Genomic DNA, 20,051 nt, shown 5'->3' with positions numbered 1-20,051 from the left:
CCAGTCTGACGTTGAGGACTCTCTCTCGGGTGTGGTCGCCCAGTCGCAGCCTGACACTAAGCTGGCAGCCATGCTTGCCCGGGTGACTGCGTGTGTCGGGCTGGAGTGGACCCTCTACCCCCCCGAACCCTCGCAGCCTGACGATTGGTTCTTGGGCCTGGAGCGCCGCTCACGGCCATGCCCCGCCCCGGTCCCTTTCTTCCCGGAAGTGCATGAGGAGCTCACAAGGTCGTGGCTGGCACCTTTCACTGCCTGGACCCGGTCTCTGAGCACCACCGCTCTCACTACCCTCGATGGTGGGGCTGCCAGGGGGTACACGGTGATCCCCCAGGTGGATAAGGCGGTTGCGGTGCACCTGTGCCCGCAAAACTCCGCGACCTGGCGGGGCCGCCTGAGACACCCGTCCAGCGCCTGTAAGGTTGTCTCTGGCGACTAAGGGCTATGGTGCCACTGGACAGGCCGCCTCCGCCCTGCACTCCATGGCTCTCCTGCAAGTGCACCAAGCCAAGGCGCTAAGAGAACTGCACGAGGGTAGTTCTGACCTGGGATTGATGCAGGAGCTGTGCTCGGCGACCGACCTCGCTCTCCGGGCGACGCAGGTCACGGCGCGATGTCCACCCTGGTGGTCCAGGAGCGCCACTTATGGCTCAACCTGGTCGAGATGAGAGAGGCACCTGCTTGGCGACACCGTCGAGGACTTCGCCCAGCAGTTCTCGGCGGTGAAGAAGCAGACGGAGGCTATACAGCACATCCTGCCTCGGCGTGGCTCAAGACCCCGCACCCTGTCTGCTCGTCGCCAAGGGCGTCCTCCTGCAGCACCGGCACCGCTGCAGCCCTCCCCCGCGGCCCGGTCCTGGCGTGGAGCCCACCGCAGGAAGCAGATGCCACCCGTCTCACGGCCGGCCGCCAAGAACCCTAGGAAGGCTTCGAAGCACCCCAAGGGACGGGGAGATCTGCTTCTACAGAGCTGGTAGACAGACCACTCCATCCCCCGGGTGGAGGGCTGGGAGGAGAATCTTTTGTTTCATTTTTCGCCGCATGCCCAAGAGGCTGCGATTACCCAAAACTTCAACAAAAGAGTGGTTTCCTTGTTCTCTGGGTCACATGTCAGGTGCGCACGGCTGTCGTCACGACCGCCTTCCACCGTCCCGTTTCGGCAGGTTTGGCGCTCCAGCAGCGGACCCCCCGCCCCTGTGCGCCCAGCTGTGGCACAAACACGCCCACACTGGGTTAGCTTCGGCTGCGGGGACGATGTTCCTCCTCGACCAATCTTATGGTGGGTATCAGGAGCCAGGTAAGTGCTTCGATGTCCCTGGACTCAGCATGGCCATGGGGCTTGATCCCCCGCGATGTGGCGCCTCAGGCTCCGCCCTGCCGCGAGGCCCCACCCACCGGTACGTCCGACGTGATTATCCCCTTGGTCCCCCTTGCCCAGAGTTTGGACGCGTGGCTTCCGCTTTCCAACCCGTCGCGATGGCTGACCCAGACCGTCCGACTCGGCTACGCGATTCAGTTCACAAGGTGCCAGCCCAGGTTCAGCGGCATCCGCTTCACCTCAGTGAAGGGCGAGAGCGCCGCTACCTTGTGTGCGGAGATCGCGACCCTTCTGCGCAAGGGTGCGATAGAGCCTGTCCCTCCAGCCAAGATGAAGAAAGGGTTTTACAGCCCTTCATTGTACAGAAGAAAGGTGGTGGGTTGCGGCTAAACTTGGACCTGCGAGTTCTGAACTGGGCCTTGCACAGACTCCCGTTCAAGATGCTGACACAAATGCATTTTAGCGAGCGTCTGGCATCAACATTGGTTCGCAGCGGTAGACCTGAACGACGCATACTTCCATGTCTCTCGGTTTTACCTCGACACAGACCCTTCCTGCGGTTTGCTTTTGAGGGCCGGGTGTACCAGAACAAAGTCCTCTCCTTCGGCCTGTCCTTGTCTCCTCGCATCTTCATGAAGGTCGCAGAGGTAGCTCTTGCCCCGCTAAGGGAAGTGGGCATCCGCATACTCAACTACCTCGACGACTGGCTGATCCTAGCCCACTCCCGAGAGTTACGGTGCGCACACAGGGACCTGGTGCTCGGGCACCTCAGCCATCTAGGGCTTCGTGTCAACTGGGAAAAGAGCAAGCTCTCCCCGGTTCAGAGCATCTCTTTTCTTGGCTTGGAGTTGGACTCAGTCTCGATGACGGCACGTCTCGCGAACGAGCATGCACAGTTGGTGCTGAACTGTCTGAAGGCGTTCAGAGGGAGAACAGCGGTTCCACTGAAACTTTTTCAGAGGCTCCTGTGGCATATGGCATCCTCTGCGGTTGCCACACCGCTCGGGTTGATGCATATGAGACTGCTTCAGCACTGGCTTGAGACTCGAGTTCCGAGATGGGCATGGAACCAGGCGCGTCATGGTTATGACAGACACCTCCAAGACGGGCTGGGACACCGTATGCAATGGGCACACAGCTGCCGGCTCCTGGACTGGCCCGTGGCTGCGTTGGCACATCAACTGCCTCGAGTTGCTGGCAGTACTGCTCGCCCTGCGGAGGTTCCGGCCGTTGATCCAGGGCAAGCACGTGTTGGTCCGGATGGACAACACGGCGACGGTAGCGTACATCAACCGTCAAAGCAGTCTACGCTCCCGTTGCATGTCACAACTTGCCCGCCGTCTCCTCCTCTGGAGTCAGCAGTGCCTCAAGTCGCTACGAGCTACTCGCATCCTGGGTGACCTCCAACACCGCAGCAGACGCGCTGTCACGACAGGTTATGCTCAGGGGAGAGTGGAGACTCCACACCCAGGTGGTTCAGCTGATTTGGAGTCGATACCTGTGCTCGACCGAAGACCTGTTTGCTTCCAGGGAATCTTCCCACTACCCACTTTGGTACACCCTGACCGAGGCACCCCTCGGTATAGACGTGCTGGCACACAGCTGGCCCCCTGGATTACGCAAATACGCATTTCCCCCAGAGAGCCTACTTGCACAGACCCTGTGCAAGGTCAGGGAGTATGAGGAGCAGGTTGTCCTAGTTGCACCCTACTGGCCCACCCAGACGTGGTTCTCGGACCTCATGCTCCTCGTGACAGCCCCCCCCCGGCGAATTCCCCTGAGGAAGGACCGTCTTTCTCAGGGACGGGGCACCATCTGGCACCCGCGACCTGACCTCTTGTCACAACACTGAACTACCCACTGAAATGGCCGGGACCTGAATGAGTGGTTGCATACCAGCTCCTTTTATACCCGTATGTCCGGGGGAGTGGCATGCAAATTCCACTCGCCAATTCCCATTGGCCTTTTTTCAAAAAGCAGAGGTGTTTGGGGCTCCCAAGAGTGACCCCTAGTGTCACTACATCAACACAACGTCTCGTTCCCTCCATCAGGGAACGGAGGTTACGAAAGTAACCAGGAAGTTAAGTGAACATAACATGTTATATGAAGTTTATAGCGCTAAAGTATCAGCTCACAGCTTAAAGGGTTAGCTTACCCAAAAATGAAAATTCTGTCATTTACTCTATTTTAGTGCCAGTCACAGTGGTCACATTAAGTTATCACACACCTGTTTGAGTGTCATAAGAATTGACGAAATCACCTTTAAACTTGTGTTTGTCCTCATCTGTCAAGACGAGCGCACTCCTCTCTTGGCCTGTTCATTTTTTGGAATCCCTCCATCTTGTAAATCCTCTTCAGTGCTTTTCTTCAAGGGCTGAAAATCTTTCACCAGCTGTCCATTCCTAAAATTTCTGGCAGAGTCATCAGAATGGTTTTAAGAGCTTTGGGCTGTGCTGTCTGAGTGAAACTGCAATGCTAATTGCTAGCGCAGTGTCCTCCGTCCAGCTACTCTTGAGTACGGTCAACAGTTTTGGACCAGTCAGGACATATGCTATCAAAAGAATTTGTTATTTCACTGCCCAAAAAGCTTGAAAACCTTGAAGAATCCCCAAGATGTGCCAACAGATACAGAAATTCCAAAGACAACAGTTGGTCTTCAATTGTCCAAAGCTTATAAGCCTTATGGTATAAAATGTTTTTTAAATTAAAATCACTAAGTAGATCATGGGGCTTGTGTCTATGCATTTTGATGGTTTCTGTTTGCCACACATTTATTGCTTATATAAAAGTAGGACTCAGCAATAATGATTTATTATTCTTTATACTGGTCCGTTCAGCCCAGTAGTTAAGATTTATACTTGCTCTGTAAATATTGTCACTGGCCCCACCACGAAAATTTTTATTTTTAGCAACAGAATTGTGTCCGAAGGAAATACGTATTTTATAGATCCCAAGAATTCACAACAGCAATGTTCAGTACATCACAGAAACCCATATATATAGGTTTGCAAGTTATGAAAATGCACATTTATGATCAATGAAAGATGTAGTGACAATGCAGCAATGCATCTGAGCAAGTTACATTTCCTTCAACTTGCCCAAAACCCTGTCACACTTAGCTTTGGCCATTGGGCCATCCTTATTGTTGAACTGTGGGCAGAAATTATTCAACAAATGGAAGATAAGAAATATTGAATAATTTGAATAACAACACAACTCATTGTTTACATTCCTTAACAGGGGAAACAGCTGGACAAGAAGGAGGCGGAACTAAAGGCGCTGGATGCCTTCTACAGGGAGCAGATCACACAGCTAGAAAAGAAGGTTTGGTATCTTTCAGATTATCAGTTTAATGTCGGGGTTCTTTCCAATTGATTTATTTAAAAATTCTATTTTTTTTTTTTTTTTTTTACTGGTTGAATAATGCTATATGGACAGATACTAAAGGCCATACTTTTAGTGCGTACATTCTCAAATACCATGGTATGGCACCCGTGCCATTTTTCTTACTTTTACTACTCCTCAATTTAGGATCAGATTTGAAATAACTGGCTTTTAAAGGAATGTTTCGGGTTCAATACAAGTTAAGCTCAATCGAAAGCATTTGTGGCATAATGTTGATTTCTATCAGGAAGACTCGCAGACTTGAGTGAAATTCAAGATGACATTTGATGAATATAAAACAGAAATGTAATGTCTCTCTTTGGCGAAAGCCCCATCTAGTGGTCCGAAGAAGTTGTACTCGGAACAGTCGTATCCTGCCGGAGATAGGAGGCAGGGGCGAGGAGCCTACCCCCGTGCAGGACGGGACTCTGGTGGTGGTGGGGTTGTGGAGGTTGCCGTGTTAGCACACTGAAACAGCAATGTGATAGATTTTGAGCAGACTTCTAAAGCAATGGCTTACATGTGATTGGCTAGGAGTTACCTAGCTAATGGTGTGATGATGTACAGCTGCTAGTCTTCCCGCTAGAACTACACTGCGCTTACATTACCACAAAAATGTATTTAGACTAATTCCTCCTTTTCTTTAAAAAAGCAAAAATAGAGGTTCCAGTGAGGCACTTACAGTGGAAGTGAATGGGGGCCAATAAACATGTAAACATGATTTTAGTGTGATAAAATCACTTACAAACCTTATCTGTGTAAAGTTATAGCCAATTGTACAACTTCGTTACCATGACAATGTACTGTCAACAAACCCTAAAACCCTTAAACGACTGTAAAAATTACAGTATAAACAACTTTACAGCTCAAATAATACATGAGTTTTAACAGAAGAATTAATGCAAGTGCTTTTATAAAATGATAATCTTCACATTTCTGTGTTGAAACCCTCCAAAAATTGGCCACATTCACTTTTATTGTCCCCATTCACTTCCATTGTAAGTGCCTCACTGTAACCTCGATTTTTGCTTATTTTAAAGAAAAGGAGAATACATGAGTCAGAATACATTTTTGTGGTAATCAACATTATGACACAAATGCTGTCGATTTAGCTTAACTTGTATTGAACTCGGAACATTCCTTTTTAAGTTCTCTCAACCCATATAATTTTCATAGCCGGTCGCTGACATTTTCGGGAAATAAAAGGTATGATGTGAAGCCTTAAGGAAAGGTATGCAAAGGCAGACAGCAGGCTAAAGATCAGTGGGTGGTTAAGAACTCGTTTCCATGCTGTAGTTGTTTTTCCGCTTGATACAGGGCTGTAGTTGTTGAAGACGAGACGCTACTGTTTGTACAACTCCTGCTACACCATAAAATTTAAGGATGAAAGCTCTGGCTATTGTCTACTGTCATTCAGTCACTTTCAGCGAGAGATAATGTCCAAGCAGAGACATTTTTCACAGGCCCTACCTTCATCCATCTATCTTCCATAAATAACTGGACAAAGATCATAATGGACTATACACCACCAAAGTAGGATTCTGAAGTGCTTTGGCTTCATTGGATGGGCAGCAATGCCACAACTGCATTTATCTGCTGAGTTCACACCTTGATTGACCCCCATTGGTATAAAAAAATAGATAAAGTCATGTTAAATGGAAAAGGGCTTGCTCTGCGTGGTAAGGGGCAATGGTGCATAAAGTGCTTTAGCCAAAGCCTTAAAAACCATTCAGCTATTGGCAAATGAAGTCAGAGTTTTTCTCCAAGAGTTGTGATTTTGCTTAGTCCCTCTCTCATTCGGTTTCTCTCTTTTGCCCTCCCTCGCCCGTTTTCTTTCCTACGCTCTCTCTCTGAGGTCTTATCAACTGCATGCAGCAGGCAAAAAGTGAGATTTTCTTTTTTACCCTCTTCACCATCATGCTGTAGGAAAGCAGTCCAGCGTATAACAGTGGTCGTGCTGTATGGAAGTGGGCGTCCATAAAAAAGGCATTTTTTGTGTGGTTGAGTTACCTTATTAGACAGAATGCAGAGCAATATACAGTATATGAAGAATTAATGACAAAGAAACATAACCTAGTTATAGGAACATTTAGTAAATACAGTGGTTGAAGAATTGAACGTTATGCGCAGCTAGGTTACACAGTATATGAAAAACCACTTACCAAGAAACATTATAACCTAGTTGTGAAGTATCATCAAATTAATTTAATTGAACACAGTAGTTACCTTATTTTCCAGAATACAAAAGTAGTGTTGTAACAACTAATTGCTAAAAATTGATATTCAAAATAGTTATCAACAAATGTAATTATCGTTTAGAGGGCTCTGGGCACTGTGGAAAATGTTTTACATTTTCTCACATTTTACATTTTACATTTATGCATTGGGCAGACGCTTTTATCCAAAGCGACTTACAGTGCCCTGATTACAGGGACAATCCCCCTGGAGCAACCTGGAGTTAAGTGCCTTGCTCAAGGACACAATGGTGGTGGCTGTGGGGATTGAACCAACAACCTTCTACTTACCAGTTCAGTGCTTTAGTCCACTATACCACCACCACTCCAAAATGTTGTAAATATACGTTGGCTTTTCTATTAGATTTTGTTCTATTATTTGAAGAAATAATTGACAGATCAATAGATTATCAAAATAGTTGCAGCTGTAATGCAAAGCAGTATTTGAAGAACCACTGACAAACATACATTAAACCTACTTGCATAGTAACATCCAACAAATTTAAGGTGGTTGAGCTGCCTTTTTTTCCCAGAATGCAAAGCAATATTTGAAAAACCACTGACAAAGAAACATCGTAACCTTGTTGCATACTAACATCCAGCAAATTTATGTGGAATTCAGTAATTACATTATTTCCAAAAATGCAAAGTAGGGTTGCAACAACTAAATAATAAAAATGTTTGAAAATAGTTGACGACAAATCTCATCGTTTAGTTGGCTCTGGGCACTGTGGAGGGTGTGGAATAATTTTTTGTTTTTGTTTTGTATGAATCAAACATTACTCGTGTTTTAACTGATCACGATATATCTATGTCTACATTGACGGGGGAAGTACAGTAACTGTGACGTGTTTACTAATATTTATGACTTCTGAAATTGACTTCTTGTAATGGTTTTGCATATTATATTCATGTTTATAAAGTATATTTTATTCCCATCATTATTGAATCCTTATTTTATGTTTTTAGTTTACGGTGTTGTGTGTATTGCATAGACATAATATTGTAGTATTACGGCTCACTTGCATTATCAACTGAGGCTGTACAATATAATATTAAAATAATAAAGTCTTCCTTTGAACTCGTATCAGCCATATCACAATTTCACCTCTAAAATTGACATGTGTATTACAATACAAACGTAAAGAAGATGAAACACTTGGATAATCATTAAAATATACTGGTATACCCTGTTCTCTGTGTATAAGTGCTTTAAGTGTAGTGTCAGAAAAGTGCTATAAGGTAAGATTAATTAATTCAAAATATGTAAATAGGAGTGTTTTTTTATTTTTTATCTTCATCAAAACAAGTAATATTTCAGTTTTAAATGTTTAATTGTATAACATAATATCAACATGAAAATAACACATTATGATTCTGGATCCGAATATCTCCCAGTCATGATCACACAGGCGATGTCCAGGTAAGCTGAAGTCATGAGATTCATCCGCCGGAAGAGCAGTGCCAAAACACAATTCACATAATGTGGTCTTCCACAAATTGCTTGCAATTTTAACTTTCAACCACAGATGTTGCTAGAGAGCACAAACTTACATAGTGCAGCTTTAAATGAATTTGCTTGAACACAGTGGTAAGGTTAACTTATTTCCCAGAATGCAAAGTAGGTTTGCATCAACTAATCGATAAAAATTGATAAAGTAGTTGAGGACAAATATCAATATTGTTTTATTTTTATTTTCTTTAATCAAAGAATTAATCGACAGATTAATCGATTCAGTATTTGCAGCAGTAATACCAAAACAATATTTTAAGGACCACTGATAAAGAAACGTTGTAACCTAGTTGCGTTTTAACAACTAACAAATTTTCGTTGAATACGGTTACTACAGAATACCTTATTTCCCATAATGCGAAGCAATATCTGAAGAACCTCTGACAAAGGCCACTTCCACGCTAATACATTTTTGTTTGAAAACACATTGATTTGCTACATTTACACCTCTCATTCTCACTGGATTGTGGTTTTCCTGGTTCGAAAATTGAGACTTTTTCGAAAGCGATAATGATAAACGTTAGGAACAGAGTTTTCAAATGAAAAAAATGTGTTTGGACGTGCGTGACCAAAGAAACATTATAAACTAGCAAAGTAATAACATTTAATTCCTCCTTTTTTATTAATGTATGCTGTAATGTGCCGTTTTTATCTTCAGTGACTACAGATACTCTCATTAGATGCAATATTTGTATTCTCTCTATCAAACGTCTTATTCGGAACAAGAGAATAGCCCAGACACCTTGACAGCTTTAGAGAGATAATTCCACTTTATTTGATTCCCTCACTTTGTTCAGCTCCTCTAGCTTTGTTCATTTAAGCTGTACTAAGAGTGTTGCTCACTCACTGGCTTGAAGAATTGCCTTTTTGTTTATTCACTTTGGACCCAGTGATTCAGGGAAAGGAGATGAATGTTTTGGGTACATGCTTCGTTGTGATGCGAAAACAAAGGACTGCAAAGGGAAATATTAACACTGTGGGATGGCATCCATGGTGGCTTTGCCGAGCTGATAATTTAACGCTTGTGTCTCTCAAAAGAGGGGATTTGTTCCACGGTGTACAGTTAACGTTGTTCGCATGCAGCAGATTTATACTCCAGTCTTTCAGACAGGTTTAGAATCCTGTTTCAAACACAATTTCCATTTTGTCTGTCCGTCTTTATTAAATCTACGTTACTAATATTTCACCACACGTTAACTATGAGAATGTCCTTATATGGTAAGATATAAAAGGAATGCTGTTGATTTTGAATGAATACAGAGATGCACATGCTCTGACATATTGAGCTGTGGTGTTGATTCAGGTGATATTAGTTTGAATCTGGCTTGCGTCCTTTCCCAGTTTCCTCACTACTTGCCCGTATTAATAAAGTGGCAAAAGGCTGAAAAAAAGAAAAGAAAGTGAACATGAAACAGGATTCGCAACCCATTTTTACTTCCGTAACCTCACACATTTCACTGCTATGACATAAACTAAGGATATTGGCTAAACTTTTTCAATAGAAAGTATTTCAATAGTGCACTCATCAAGCATTTTCATAGGGTCTTTTACGTGTCCTCCCTTACACACAGCATGGAAGTCGTTAACTAAATTTATACCACAAGTATTCCATCAGGGCACAAGGGGGTGGTCTGCATTGTGTCAGTCTCTGTTGTTGGCTCAGGTCGGGCGCAGGCTGTGAGGATTAATGGCGACCCAGTGCTAATTACTGTGCGATCATCATAAATAAACATTCGACATTGAGAGCCCCCACCCATACACAAACACGCGCTCGCACGCTCGATATCTTGCACACACTGAGGTTACAGACAAGCTCTCTTATGTCTAATAGCAAATGAGATCAACCCAGTGTGTCAGATGCCCCAGTATTTATATTTACCTCATTACAAGAATGTGCCGTTTGCCAAGGGGATCAGAAGCTGGCAATAAAAGGCACACGGAGCGTTTGCAGTCAGGCTTTAGTTGCCGTGTGACAGAGTCAGACCACGGGAGAGGGATAATGCGGGCAGTTGGCATGTCTGCTCAGACTGCTGTTACACCATTCGGGTGGGAGGGTAGGGGGTTGTTGAGATGGGGGGGCGGTGGGTGGGGTATATTCATGACAGACAAAGATGACATCTTTGAAAGATGCTACATCTCCATCCTGCTTCTCCCACTTCCCATCGACGGCGGGTATGGCATAAGAAGACTATCTCAGAAACGCAGGCAAGCCACTGCAAGACTGTTCTTCACGCAGCAAGTTGTCACAGCAAACGTGGCATTTTTTTTCCCCTCTTTTTGAAGGTGGCACCCGTAATCACTTGACATCCATAAATTCTGCCGAAGACGGTGAGTTAGAGCTGTTAAAAGCAAAGGCAGTAAACAGCAGCATTCCGCCACTGTTTGAATTAGTGCTAGCACTTGCTAATCCCACTAAAGCCTCTTCACTCATGTCTGCGTCCCGTTCTAAGCTGCCTCACACTCTCTAGACAAGATTTTTTTTTATTGCCCCGCTGTTTTAGCCCCCCCTCGCATTTTTCCTTGTCACTAGTTGCAAAGCACTTTGAAGCACTTGAGTGCAGGTAGGAGATAATAATCCTCCTGAAATCCTGCCAGCCACACTGACGACGGGACGGGAGCCCTCGCTCTAGTAATTCCCTAAACAGCTGCGGCAGACTTCACCTGGACTGAGAGGACAGAGAGGCAAATCTCTGCTACTCTCTCTGGCTTTGGGGCGTCCATGCTAACACTGGCAATTGTAAAATTAATTTACTTTCAAGCTTAAGGGCGAAAATGAATAGTATTTAAAACTTCAGGTTTTAAATCTTAAGCAGAATTATTAATTTTTCTGTCCATCGTGCTGTTTTGGATGTACGCTCTTGTCAGGGACCCCAGGGGTGTAATAGCTCGTTGACGTTGTAATGGCAGTTAGCAGGGAGTTGGAGCGGCATTACAATCAAAATGCCGGAGAAGAGGGTTTTATTTTTTGCAATTTTTGCAGTGTTGCATCTCGGTATGGTAATACAGAAAGTAAACGCTGATGTGTTGAAAAGCACATGTCTTATCATGTTGTGTCCGCTTATTCAGCCTTATCAAATATTCATATTTGCATTTCTTGCTTGATTCGGTTATTTCATCACCCACAGTAAGTCTTAAAATGGGCTTCACAGTTATACAATATATTAAACTATTTGTTCACTGCATAAACATCAGCGTTTATAGCTTACATTTTTTTTTATTTGTCATGAGCAACATTTTCACCTAGCAGGTGGAAATACTTTTAAACAAAAACATGACAAAAACATTTATAAAATCAGCAAAATAGTGCCTTTAAAATTGGTCTGTAAAAGAGAGAGTAAATCAGGCTGATGTCAAGGATGCTATTAGCCATCAAAGACCGTTGAAAACACTATTATAAAGCAGAGGAACCTTCAGAAGAACTTATTTAGCTATTTTGCTTTTATTCAGCTTAAAGAATGACATGATGACATCATAAATGTGCCGCTCTGGGGTTTTTTTTTATCCCCTTTTCTCCCAATTTGGAATGCCCAATTCCCACTACTTAGTAGGTCCTCGTGGTGGCATGGTTACTCATCTCAAAACAGGTGGCGGAGGACAAGTCTCAGTTGCCTCCGCTTCTGAGACCGTCAATCTGCACATCTCATCACGTGGCTTGTCGTGCGTGACACTGCGGAGACTCCGCATGTGGAGGCTCATGCTACTTTCCGCGATCCACGCACAACTTACCACACGCCCCATTGAGAGCGAGAACCGCTAATTGCGACCACAAGGAGGTTACCCCATGTGACTCTACCCTCCCTAGCAACTGGGCCAGTTTGGTTGCTTGGGAGACCTGACAGGAGTCACTCAGCACACCCTGGATTCGAACTTGCGACTCCAGGGGTGGTAGTCAGCGTCACTTCTCGCTGAGCTACCCAGGCCCCACTGCTCAGGTTTTAAAACTAAAAGATTGGCAATTGAGATTAGGGCTGGGCGATATGTAAAAAATATTTTAGCAATTAAATTTAAAACCTTAAATGTCGCGATATCTGATTACATCGTCAACCCATCTGCCGAGGGTCATTAATTTTTTTGCTTTATTGATTTTGCTTTAAAAATGTAATTCATATATTGAAACACAAAACTTAAGACATTTTCTAAATTCAAATTGCACTTTATACTAAACGAAAAAAGCATTAAAATAACGAAGTGATTAAAAAAATCTTATTTAACCACCTCACCAAATCCAAAAATGTACTGTCTCCAACGGCTCCATTTGCCATCATGCAAGCATCCGTCAACAACACCAGATGGAAAATTACTAATAGCCTACAGATTAAGAACAATCATAAATGTAAAGACAATGATAATCAAAATAAATAAGCCTAATAAATTCCCTTGTGTTTCCAAAATAATGCTGCCAAATGTGTGTTCTTATCGAATTTGTGTTTGTATTGCGTTTTGGTAATACAGTTAATGCTGCCTAAAGGAACTCAATTTTAGGTTCAAGGTGAACATGTCTTGTATTATTTTATGATTTATTCACTTTCATCTTTTGTTTCTTTAATACAAAGTGTAAGAGGTTCGTAGGGTGGGACAGGGGGAAACGGGAACCTTGGGATTTCAACTCAAAAGTAGAACTTGAATTAAACAAACTTAAAAGTGGCTTTTCAGCATAACACATCAGATCAGGTCACAATTTAACAGTCTTTTCTCTCTGGTAGCTCTCCCTGCTCGTCTATGGCGTGGTCCCTTTTTATTGCTCTCCCCAGTGCTTACTGCAATTAGAAACAGTTGTTAGACATTATAGCGCTCAGGTGTGGACCCTTACTGCTTTCTCTCTCTCTCTCCGGTCAAACGCTCAACCACGCCCCCGCCACCGCACAAAGATATATATATATTACTGAACCTGCAGAGTTGCATTCATAATGTGTGCCAACCGCGTGCAAATAAAGTGTATTAAACTCACAGCACCTCCTAAGATGATCAGAGATAATTTGCAGCATTCTTATAGACCGTATTCTTGTAAACAGTTTTCAGTTGGATGAAACAGAAAAAGAGTGAAAACTCTTTACATGCACTTGTTCCACGAGACACAAGACCTATTCCAGCTCACGCTGCATGCCTCTGAACAAACAGAGAATCAGACACAAGCTGTAGCTATGTTTCCATCCAAGTTGTGAATTTAATTTATGCGAAAAATCACAATATCGCAAACACAATGTGCGGATAAAGCCGCGTTTCCATCCCTTGCGTTCAAAAGAACAAAATCGTCACTTCCTGGGAAATTGTAGCGACTGTGTGACTCTTTTATTAATAAAATACTTGAGGTTTAGGACGCGCAGACAAAATACTTTAATAACTCGTTTCATGACTGGAAATGACGCGACACACAGTTCTGGGAGCACTATGTGTGTGTGCATTCCTCCTCCATGACTTTGCGGTGTGGATCTATAAGATATTCTTTAAAAGTATCAATAAACCTGCAAGTTTGTGCTTAACTTCATTGCTCTGCAAAAATTTACCCACCTCAAGCAAGCGTATTTTGGAGATTTTATTAGCATCTTGGTGTTTCCATCCAGCAGACTGTATGCGATTTATAATAAAATGTGCAGAAAAAAGCGTTGATGGAAACACAGCTGTTGACGGCTTTTCTTTTGTATGTTCTTAAAAATATAATAAAGTGTGTTTCTTCAAGCGCATGTCTTTGTGACTAACAGAATTTCTCGTCATGTGTTACTCCGAGACATCTTGCAGCAGGTCGCCCGCCTGTTGCGGGTAGATGAGCAAAATTACCCGTGCATGAAACACATTTGGACGAGGAGCCTCGTAGAATTTGGCGGGTGCTAGTTTCACACCCTGGTCATTGTTTAATATAATTGCCGACTTCCCAGATCCATAGTTTTGCCATTTCCCGATACTGTCGATCATGTCTGTTTGGAATCGGCATCGGGATCTTTGTAAGACATCGTCAGTATCCGAGTACATCGTCCTATCGCAGAGCCCTAATTGAGATGCACTTTCTCCACAAGGTGAGGTGGGTGTTATCGTCTTAAAGCAAACAGTAGTACATAATGTAAATACAAATTATTGTTTTTTTCACCATAAGTACTGGATACTGCTCATATTTGATGCACAAATTGCTAATTTGCCATCTAAATTTACTTATACTTCTTAGTATTGTTAGGATATTTTTGTGCTTTCTGCTACTCGTTATTAATATAGAGACATTTGAGAGTGGGCAGGAAATTATTGGGGGGGGATTGGATTGAGACAGAATACAGGTGGGATTCGAATCTGTGTTTCCATAACATGTCTGGAACACATGCGCTAACCATTAAGCCATGGCTCCAGCATGAAACGTTTTCTTTATGGTACTCTAAAGGCCCCGACTTACTTCATACGAAATCGAAGAACGAGTGGGTGTGACATCATTTAGAACAAAATCTGCCTAAAAAGAAGGTACTTTTGGGGAAAATTCTTAGTGGCTGCTTAACATCTTACTGCCCTTGATCCACGTCATCGGTAGGTGTGACCTGAAGCTCCACCTACCTTAAGGCTGACGGCTAATTTTGTTAATGTTGTTCAGTCAGTCGAGTCAACATGAACACATCGGCGTGCAGAGTTATTAGTGAGCTAGTGCAAATTTATCTTCATCCTACATACCTACATCTGTATGATTGTTCACTTTGAGACATTTTCCAAAACCATGTCATGTGATTTTTTTTAATTAAACCAAATCTACTCAAATACTTTCAAATGCCCATTCACTCATGTGCCATCTGCAGCGAAAGCCATTCACAAAGTAAGATATGCCTCTATAATCATTCTTTCATCTTTATTCTTGTACATTAATACTTTACACTCATCTTTGCAACAGGATTAGTATCATCATAAATTACAACAACAGAGTGTAACCAGAGCATATTATGGCCGCGTGTAGCGTGTTAGCGCATTAGCATCATGAATACAGAATGTAAAAAGATAAATAAAATGTTTTCTACCTCATAGATATTACTTTAAATTATCATCGAGTGGTTGAAACAACTTCTTTTACTGACGGAATTCTACTCATAGAATGAGGCATAAAGTCATTGATAAAACATTTTAATGTCTTTATTAGTTAAGGTTTTAAATGTAGCATTCTCATATTTAAATGTACTTCTAAATGCCTCCCACAGCGGTGTGGTGGGTGTCTGAATATTCGCAAACAGGATGTCATTGCTCAGCTCTTTAGAACTTTTTTTTTTTTTTTTTTTTTTAACCCCTGAACGACCATTACAAAAATTGAGCTCATGGCAAATTTGCAGAAAACTTGCCGGAAATTCGGCACTGATAATTTCCCCATGCAAATGAGCTTTGTGTCAAACTTGCAGCAAATTGTCCATTGTTGCCAAAGGTTTGCTGCAGGTTCACCACTACCGGTAAAGAACTGCAAACTTCTGGCAAACATTTGCGGCGAATCTCTAGCACATTTGCATGTGAAAATAGTAAGTGGGAAATTTGCAGATAGTTTGCAGCTAGTTTGCCAGAGCTATAGATTTTTTGTAAAGGCATGAACGAAAAATAACTTCTCCAGAAGTATATCAGGGCCTTGATAGGGTTAGTCATATTTAACATTGGACATAACCAATGCATAAAGGGATAGTTCACCCAAAAATGAAAATTCCATTATCATTTACTCACCCTGTTACAAACAGAATGTTAGCCTCTGTCACCATTTATTTTCAATGCAATTTTATTTTTATTTATTTTTTTCATACAAGTTAAGTGAATGGAAACTGAGGCTTTTATTTTGGCTGACATTTACTTTTGTACTCCATGGGGGGAAAAAGCAGTCATATGGGTTTGGAACAATATGAGGGTGAATAAATGATGCCTGAATTTTAATTTTTGGCTGAACTATCCCTTTAATGCTTTAGGTTCTTGTAATATTCTTGCCTGGCATAACCTGCATAGATCCTCCAGTGCTGATTCCTGACTGTCACAGGAAGTGCCCATCATTGGGAGGAAGTCTTGCAGCAAATGCACCCTGCAGTGAAGCATAGCTGCCCGAAAAAGATTAAAACGCTGATTGGATTAGAAATTCAGTAGTTGTGACTGAAAAGGCGAGGGTGTCACTGACGCACAGTGCCAGGCAAAGAGGAGAATGACGAACCAGGTGCCAGCTGTGTGATTATAACTAACAAATCCCTTCCTACAGGAAAGGCTGCTTAGCACTAATGCATTCAAGGATGCAAGAGGGGTTTTTCGGTTCAATAACCCCTTATCCTTCATTTCTTCATTCTCATTTAGTCTCACTTGTTCATTCTGAGCATAAATCCATCTTTCCAGTGTCCACTACTGAATAGCAGCTGTGATGAAGGTCAGATATCATTATATTGCAAAGACATGGAAAAAAAAAAGACATACAGGCTTTGAAAGGATCCAAAGGCCCAGTGTAAATCTCAACAGTTGTATCAAATCTGTACATTAATGTTTCTCCGTCACCGAATCACGGTCCTTAACTTTTGGAGATATCATGTTATTAAGGATTAGTTTTGTTTTACAGCATTAAATGTTTCCCGCTGGCATGAAAATGACCCTGAATTGTAGATGTCAGGGATTGCTCACTGAAGGGATAAAGAGATTCACGAAGTGTATTTAGGTCAGTGTGTCGGTAATCCTGGCAGGCTGCATCTTCCTCCGAACAGTTTTTTTTTTCTCTGTCTTTTACATATGATAAAGGTCCCGCCCACATGCTGCTTAACACTTGGCTTCTACAGCTTCAGCATGTCCCAAGATTTAGATACATTGCTTTGATAATGTTGCCTGAAATATTTTGATATGAAACAACCCTCAAAACTTTTTTTTTTTTTTTTTTTAAACTTCTGTAATTATATATTTCTGAGCGAAACAGAATATTCGACTAGAAAAAAAATGTTGGACAGGACTTCTTTTTGTCCAGTTGATTGTGTAAAGTGGGCATTTCTTACAAGAGTTTGCAGTCAATAGAGAGCAACATTGCCTGCCTACTTTTACAGCCATCTTTAACCTCGTTAGGACTAAAATAAGGTGCATTTCGAAATGTTCTGAGACCAGTGCAGACAGACAGCACACTGGGGGTTAAGTAATTCTCTAGTGAGCAAGGGAGCATCCTATAGCTTTACTATGCAGCGAAGTGCATTCACTCCTAAAATCCGACCAAAAGTTCAGTTTCAGACAGCAGATGACGTTTGGACCATTCAACTTGTTTAGCAGACACAAGACAATGGTAATCAGTACACAGATTCAGAATTTATAATGTATATATTTATTTTTATTTTAACATGGCTGGCAGTGATTGGATGATGCTGGCCATTTGTATTCCATGGGGGAAAAAAGCAGTCATATGTGTTTGGAACAATATGAGGGTGACTAAATGATGCCCGAATTTAAATTTTTGGCTGAACTATCCCTTTAATGCTTTAGGTTCTTGTAATATTACTTTAGATCAGAATTATTTACACAGATTTTTGATATAATGTTTGTAATGTCTCAAAAACATGAATAACCAACACTTATGGAAACACAAACAATTTGATAATTTGACAATTTGACCTCCTCTTGGTCGCTATAATGTGGTTCGCTCTCGGTGGGGCGCGTGTTGTGAGTAGAACACGCTCCACAAGCCACGTGATAAGATGCGTGCTTTGCCACCCGGATTGAGTCACTACGCCACCACGAGGACTTAGAGCACATTGGGAATTGGGCATTCCATAAAAAATTCCATAAATCAATTCCCCTGTGAAAAAAATTAAAATAAAACTTACTTTTACTCATGGAACCAGACTGTTGCGCTCTATTGTGGAGGACTGCTAACCTCCTGTAACACTGCCAGCAAAACGTTTAAAACTTCAAGTTATCCCATTATGATGAAAGACTATACAGACAATTTTGTTTTCCTTTAGAATATGTGTACTAATGAATCATATGACTAGGAAACAGTATTAAGACTATTTTGATTTCATATTTGCTTTAAAAGATTAATTTGCATGGTTTATTGTTGGTAAATTAAAGAGCTAGAACAATGAATAAAGTATTTGAATCTAAAAAAAATTTTTTTTATTTGAAGACATGTGACATTTATTATTATACAAGATTATTCTGGTGTATTTTATAAATATCAGTTTTTTTTTGTTTTTTTTTAAATTGCAGTTTTTTTTTTTTTTTTTTTTTTTTGGATGTAGAATTAGCTGTAAAATTTCAAAATAAAGAATTACAAGTTCATATCTTTAGTCTAGCTCCATAGTAAATACCTTTTGTATCCTCTTGGTTCATTGCATCACATTTCTAAATCAGCCATCTCCACATTTTCTCTGTGTCATGCTGCTACATGCCTCATTAAAACCATTAACATTTTAAGAGTGGTTATCTTTGTCGACTTCTAAAACCATGCTTAAACATTTATCTACCATGAGAGAAAGAGAAAGTGGAATTATAAGACTTTAATATCCTTTCGTAACTGATAACTTTTAGCCGAATGCAGGCAATTTATGATCAATGAGGTCAAAGTTCTTTGGTAAGCGTTAGATTTTGGGAAAAGAGAAACTTTTGTAGAGGACCAGAAGTTATTCATTATTTGTCTCTTTTCCATTTGATGTTTCTTTTGCAGAAGGAAAATGAAGAAGACAGTGTTTTGGTGCGGATTTCATTTAACTAAGTCACTCATTTAATGAAAAGTATTTCCGTAACCGAACAAGAAAAGTTGCAAAAAGATGAATGATGACAAGTGAACTTTTCAAAAGTGCCATGATTTTCTTCCCAAGAGACATGTTCTCTCCCCATGCCCTTTTTAAAAAAAAAAATATGTAGAACTTCTGCAGAGTTTGAACTAAAAACTTAGCTGACATTAAGTGTCTTTATTGTTTGTTTCAGAATGTAGAACGCTTCAAGATGTCTGCCGCACAATTCCACACAGCCGCAACCAGGAGTGAAGCCAGCATAAAGTAAGAAGAGATTACAGTTATGTACTGTACACCCTGAAATGGTTGACAAACCTATTAATTTTTCATGCAAGAATTTGTACAAAATTATGTAATATACTTATTGCAATACATCACGATATCATAATTTTATTCGATTATGAATTAATTCCAAATTCAATTCAAATTTATTTAGGTATATTTCAGTTATAAAATAATAAATGATAAAATTTTAATATAAATATTGATACATGGATCTAAAGTATCGATACAATATCATGAGAAAAGTATTGCAAGATCGATATTTGATTGAATTGTACTGTATTAGTACAAATTATACTAAAAAACAAAACCACTGACATCCTGACATTCAAAATTAATATTGCCTTCATATTGAAATTAATCGAGAATTTTCGAGTTTAAAAACAATATTTACAAGGATTAAAATGGTTGTTAACAACATCCTTTTGGGTTCAATGCAGAATTTAACCTTAAAGAAAAACAATCAAATTTTTCCCTGAAATATAGAATTTTTTTAATTGCCTTGCACAAAAAGGTTGCTGATCCAAACATGATGACTTGAAAGAGAATACTTTTAGTCAAGCAGGTGTAAAAATGTGTCTGTGCAATTTGATGACAAGACCTCAAAGGTTGAGGTTCCAATTTTGAAAAGCTGAAGCCGA

General features: G+C 41.5%; 1 protein-coding gene across 3 annotated transcripts in view; it reads left to right on the top strand.

Annotated features, from left to right (window-relative positions):
* The window catches only part of LOC127419918 (MICOS complex subunit mic25a-like), a 90,887-nt gene that overhangs the window by 24,874 nt on the left and 45,962 nt on the right, over positions 1-20,051 (top strand). For all 3 annotated transcript variants that reach the window (XR_007893747.1, XM_051661738.1, XM_051661739.1), the window contains 2 exons: positions 4,556-4,639; positions 19,322-19,392. Coding sequence is in view for 2 of the 3 variants with exons in the window: in XM_051661738.1 (XP_051517698.1) it covers positions 4,556-4,639; positions 19,322-19,392 (155 nt within the window). In the remaining variant the exon portion in view is untranslated. The remainder of the gene's footprint in view (positions 1-4,555; positions 4,640-19,321; positions 19,393-20,051) is intronic.

The sequence above is a fragment of the Myxocyprinus asiaticus genome, chromosome 29 (genome assembly GCF_019703515.2).
Source record: "Myxocyprinus asiaticus isolate MX2 ecotype Aquarium Trade chromosome 29, UBuf_Myxa_2, whole genome shotgun sequence".
Classification (NCBI taxonomy): Eukaryota; Metazoa; Chordata; class Actinopteri; order Cypriniformes; family Catostomidae; genus Myxocyprinus; species Myxocyprinus asiaticus.
The sequence above is the reverse complement of the archived record's forward strand: the minus strand, read 5'-3'. Positions and strand labels throughout refer to the sequence as shown.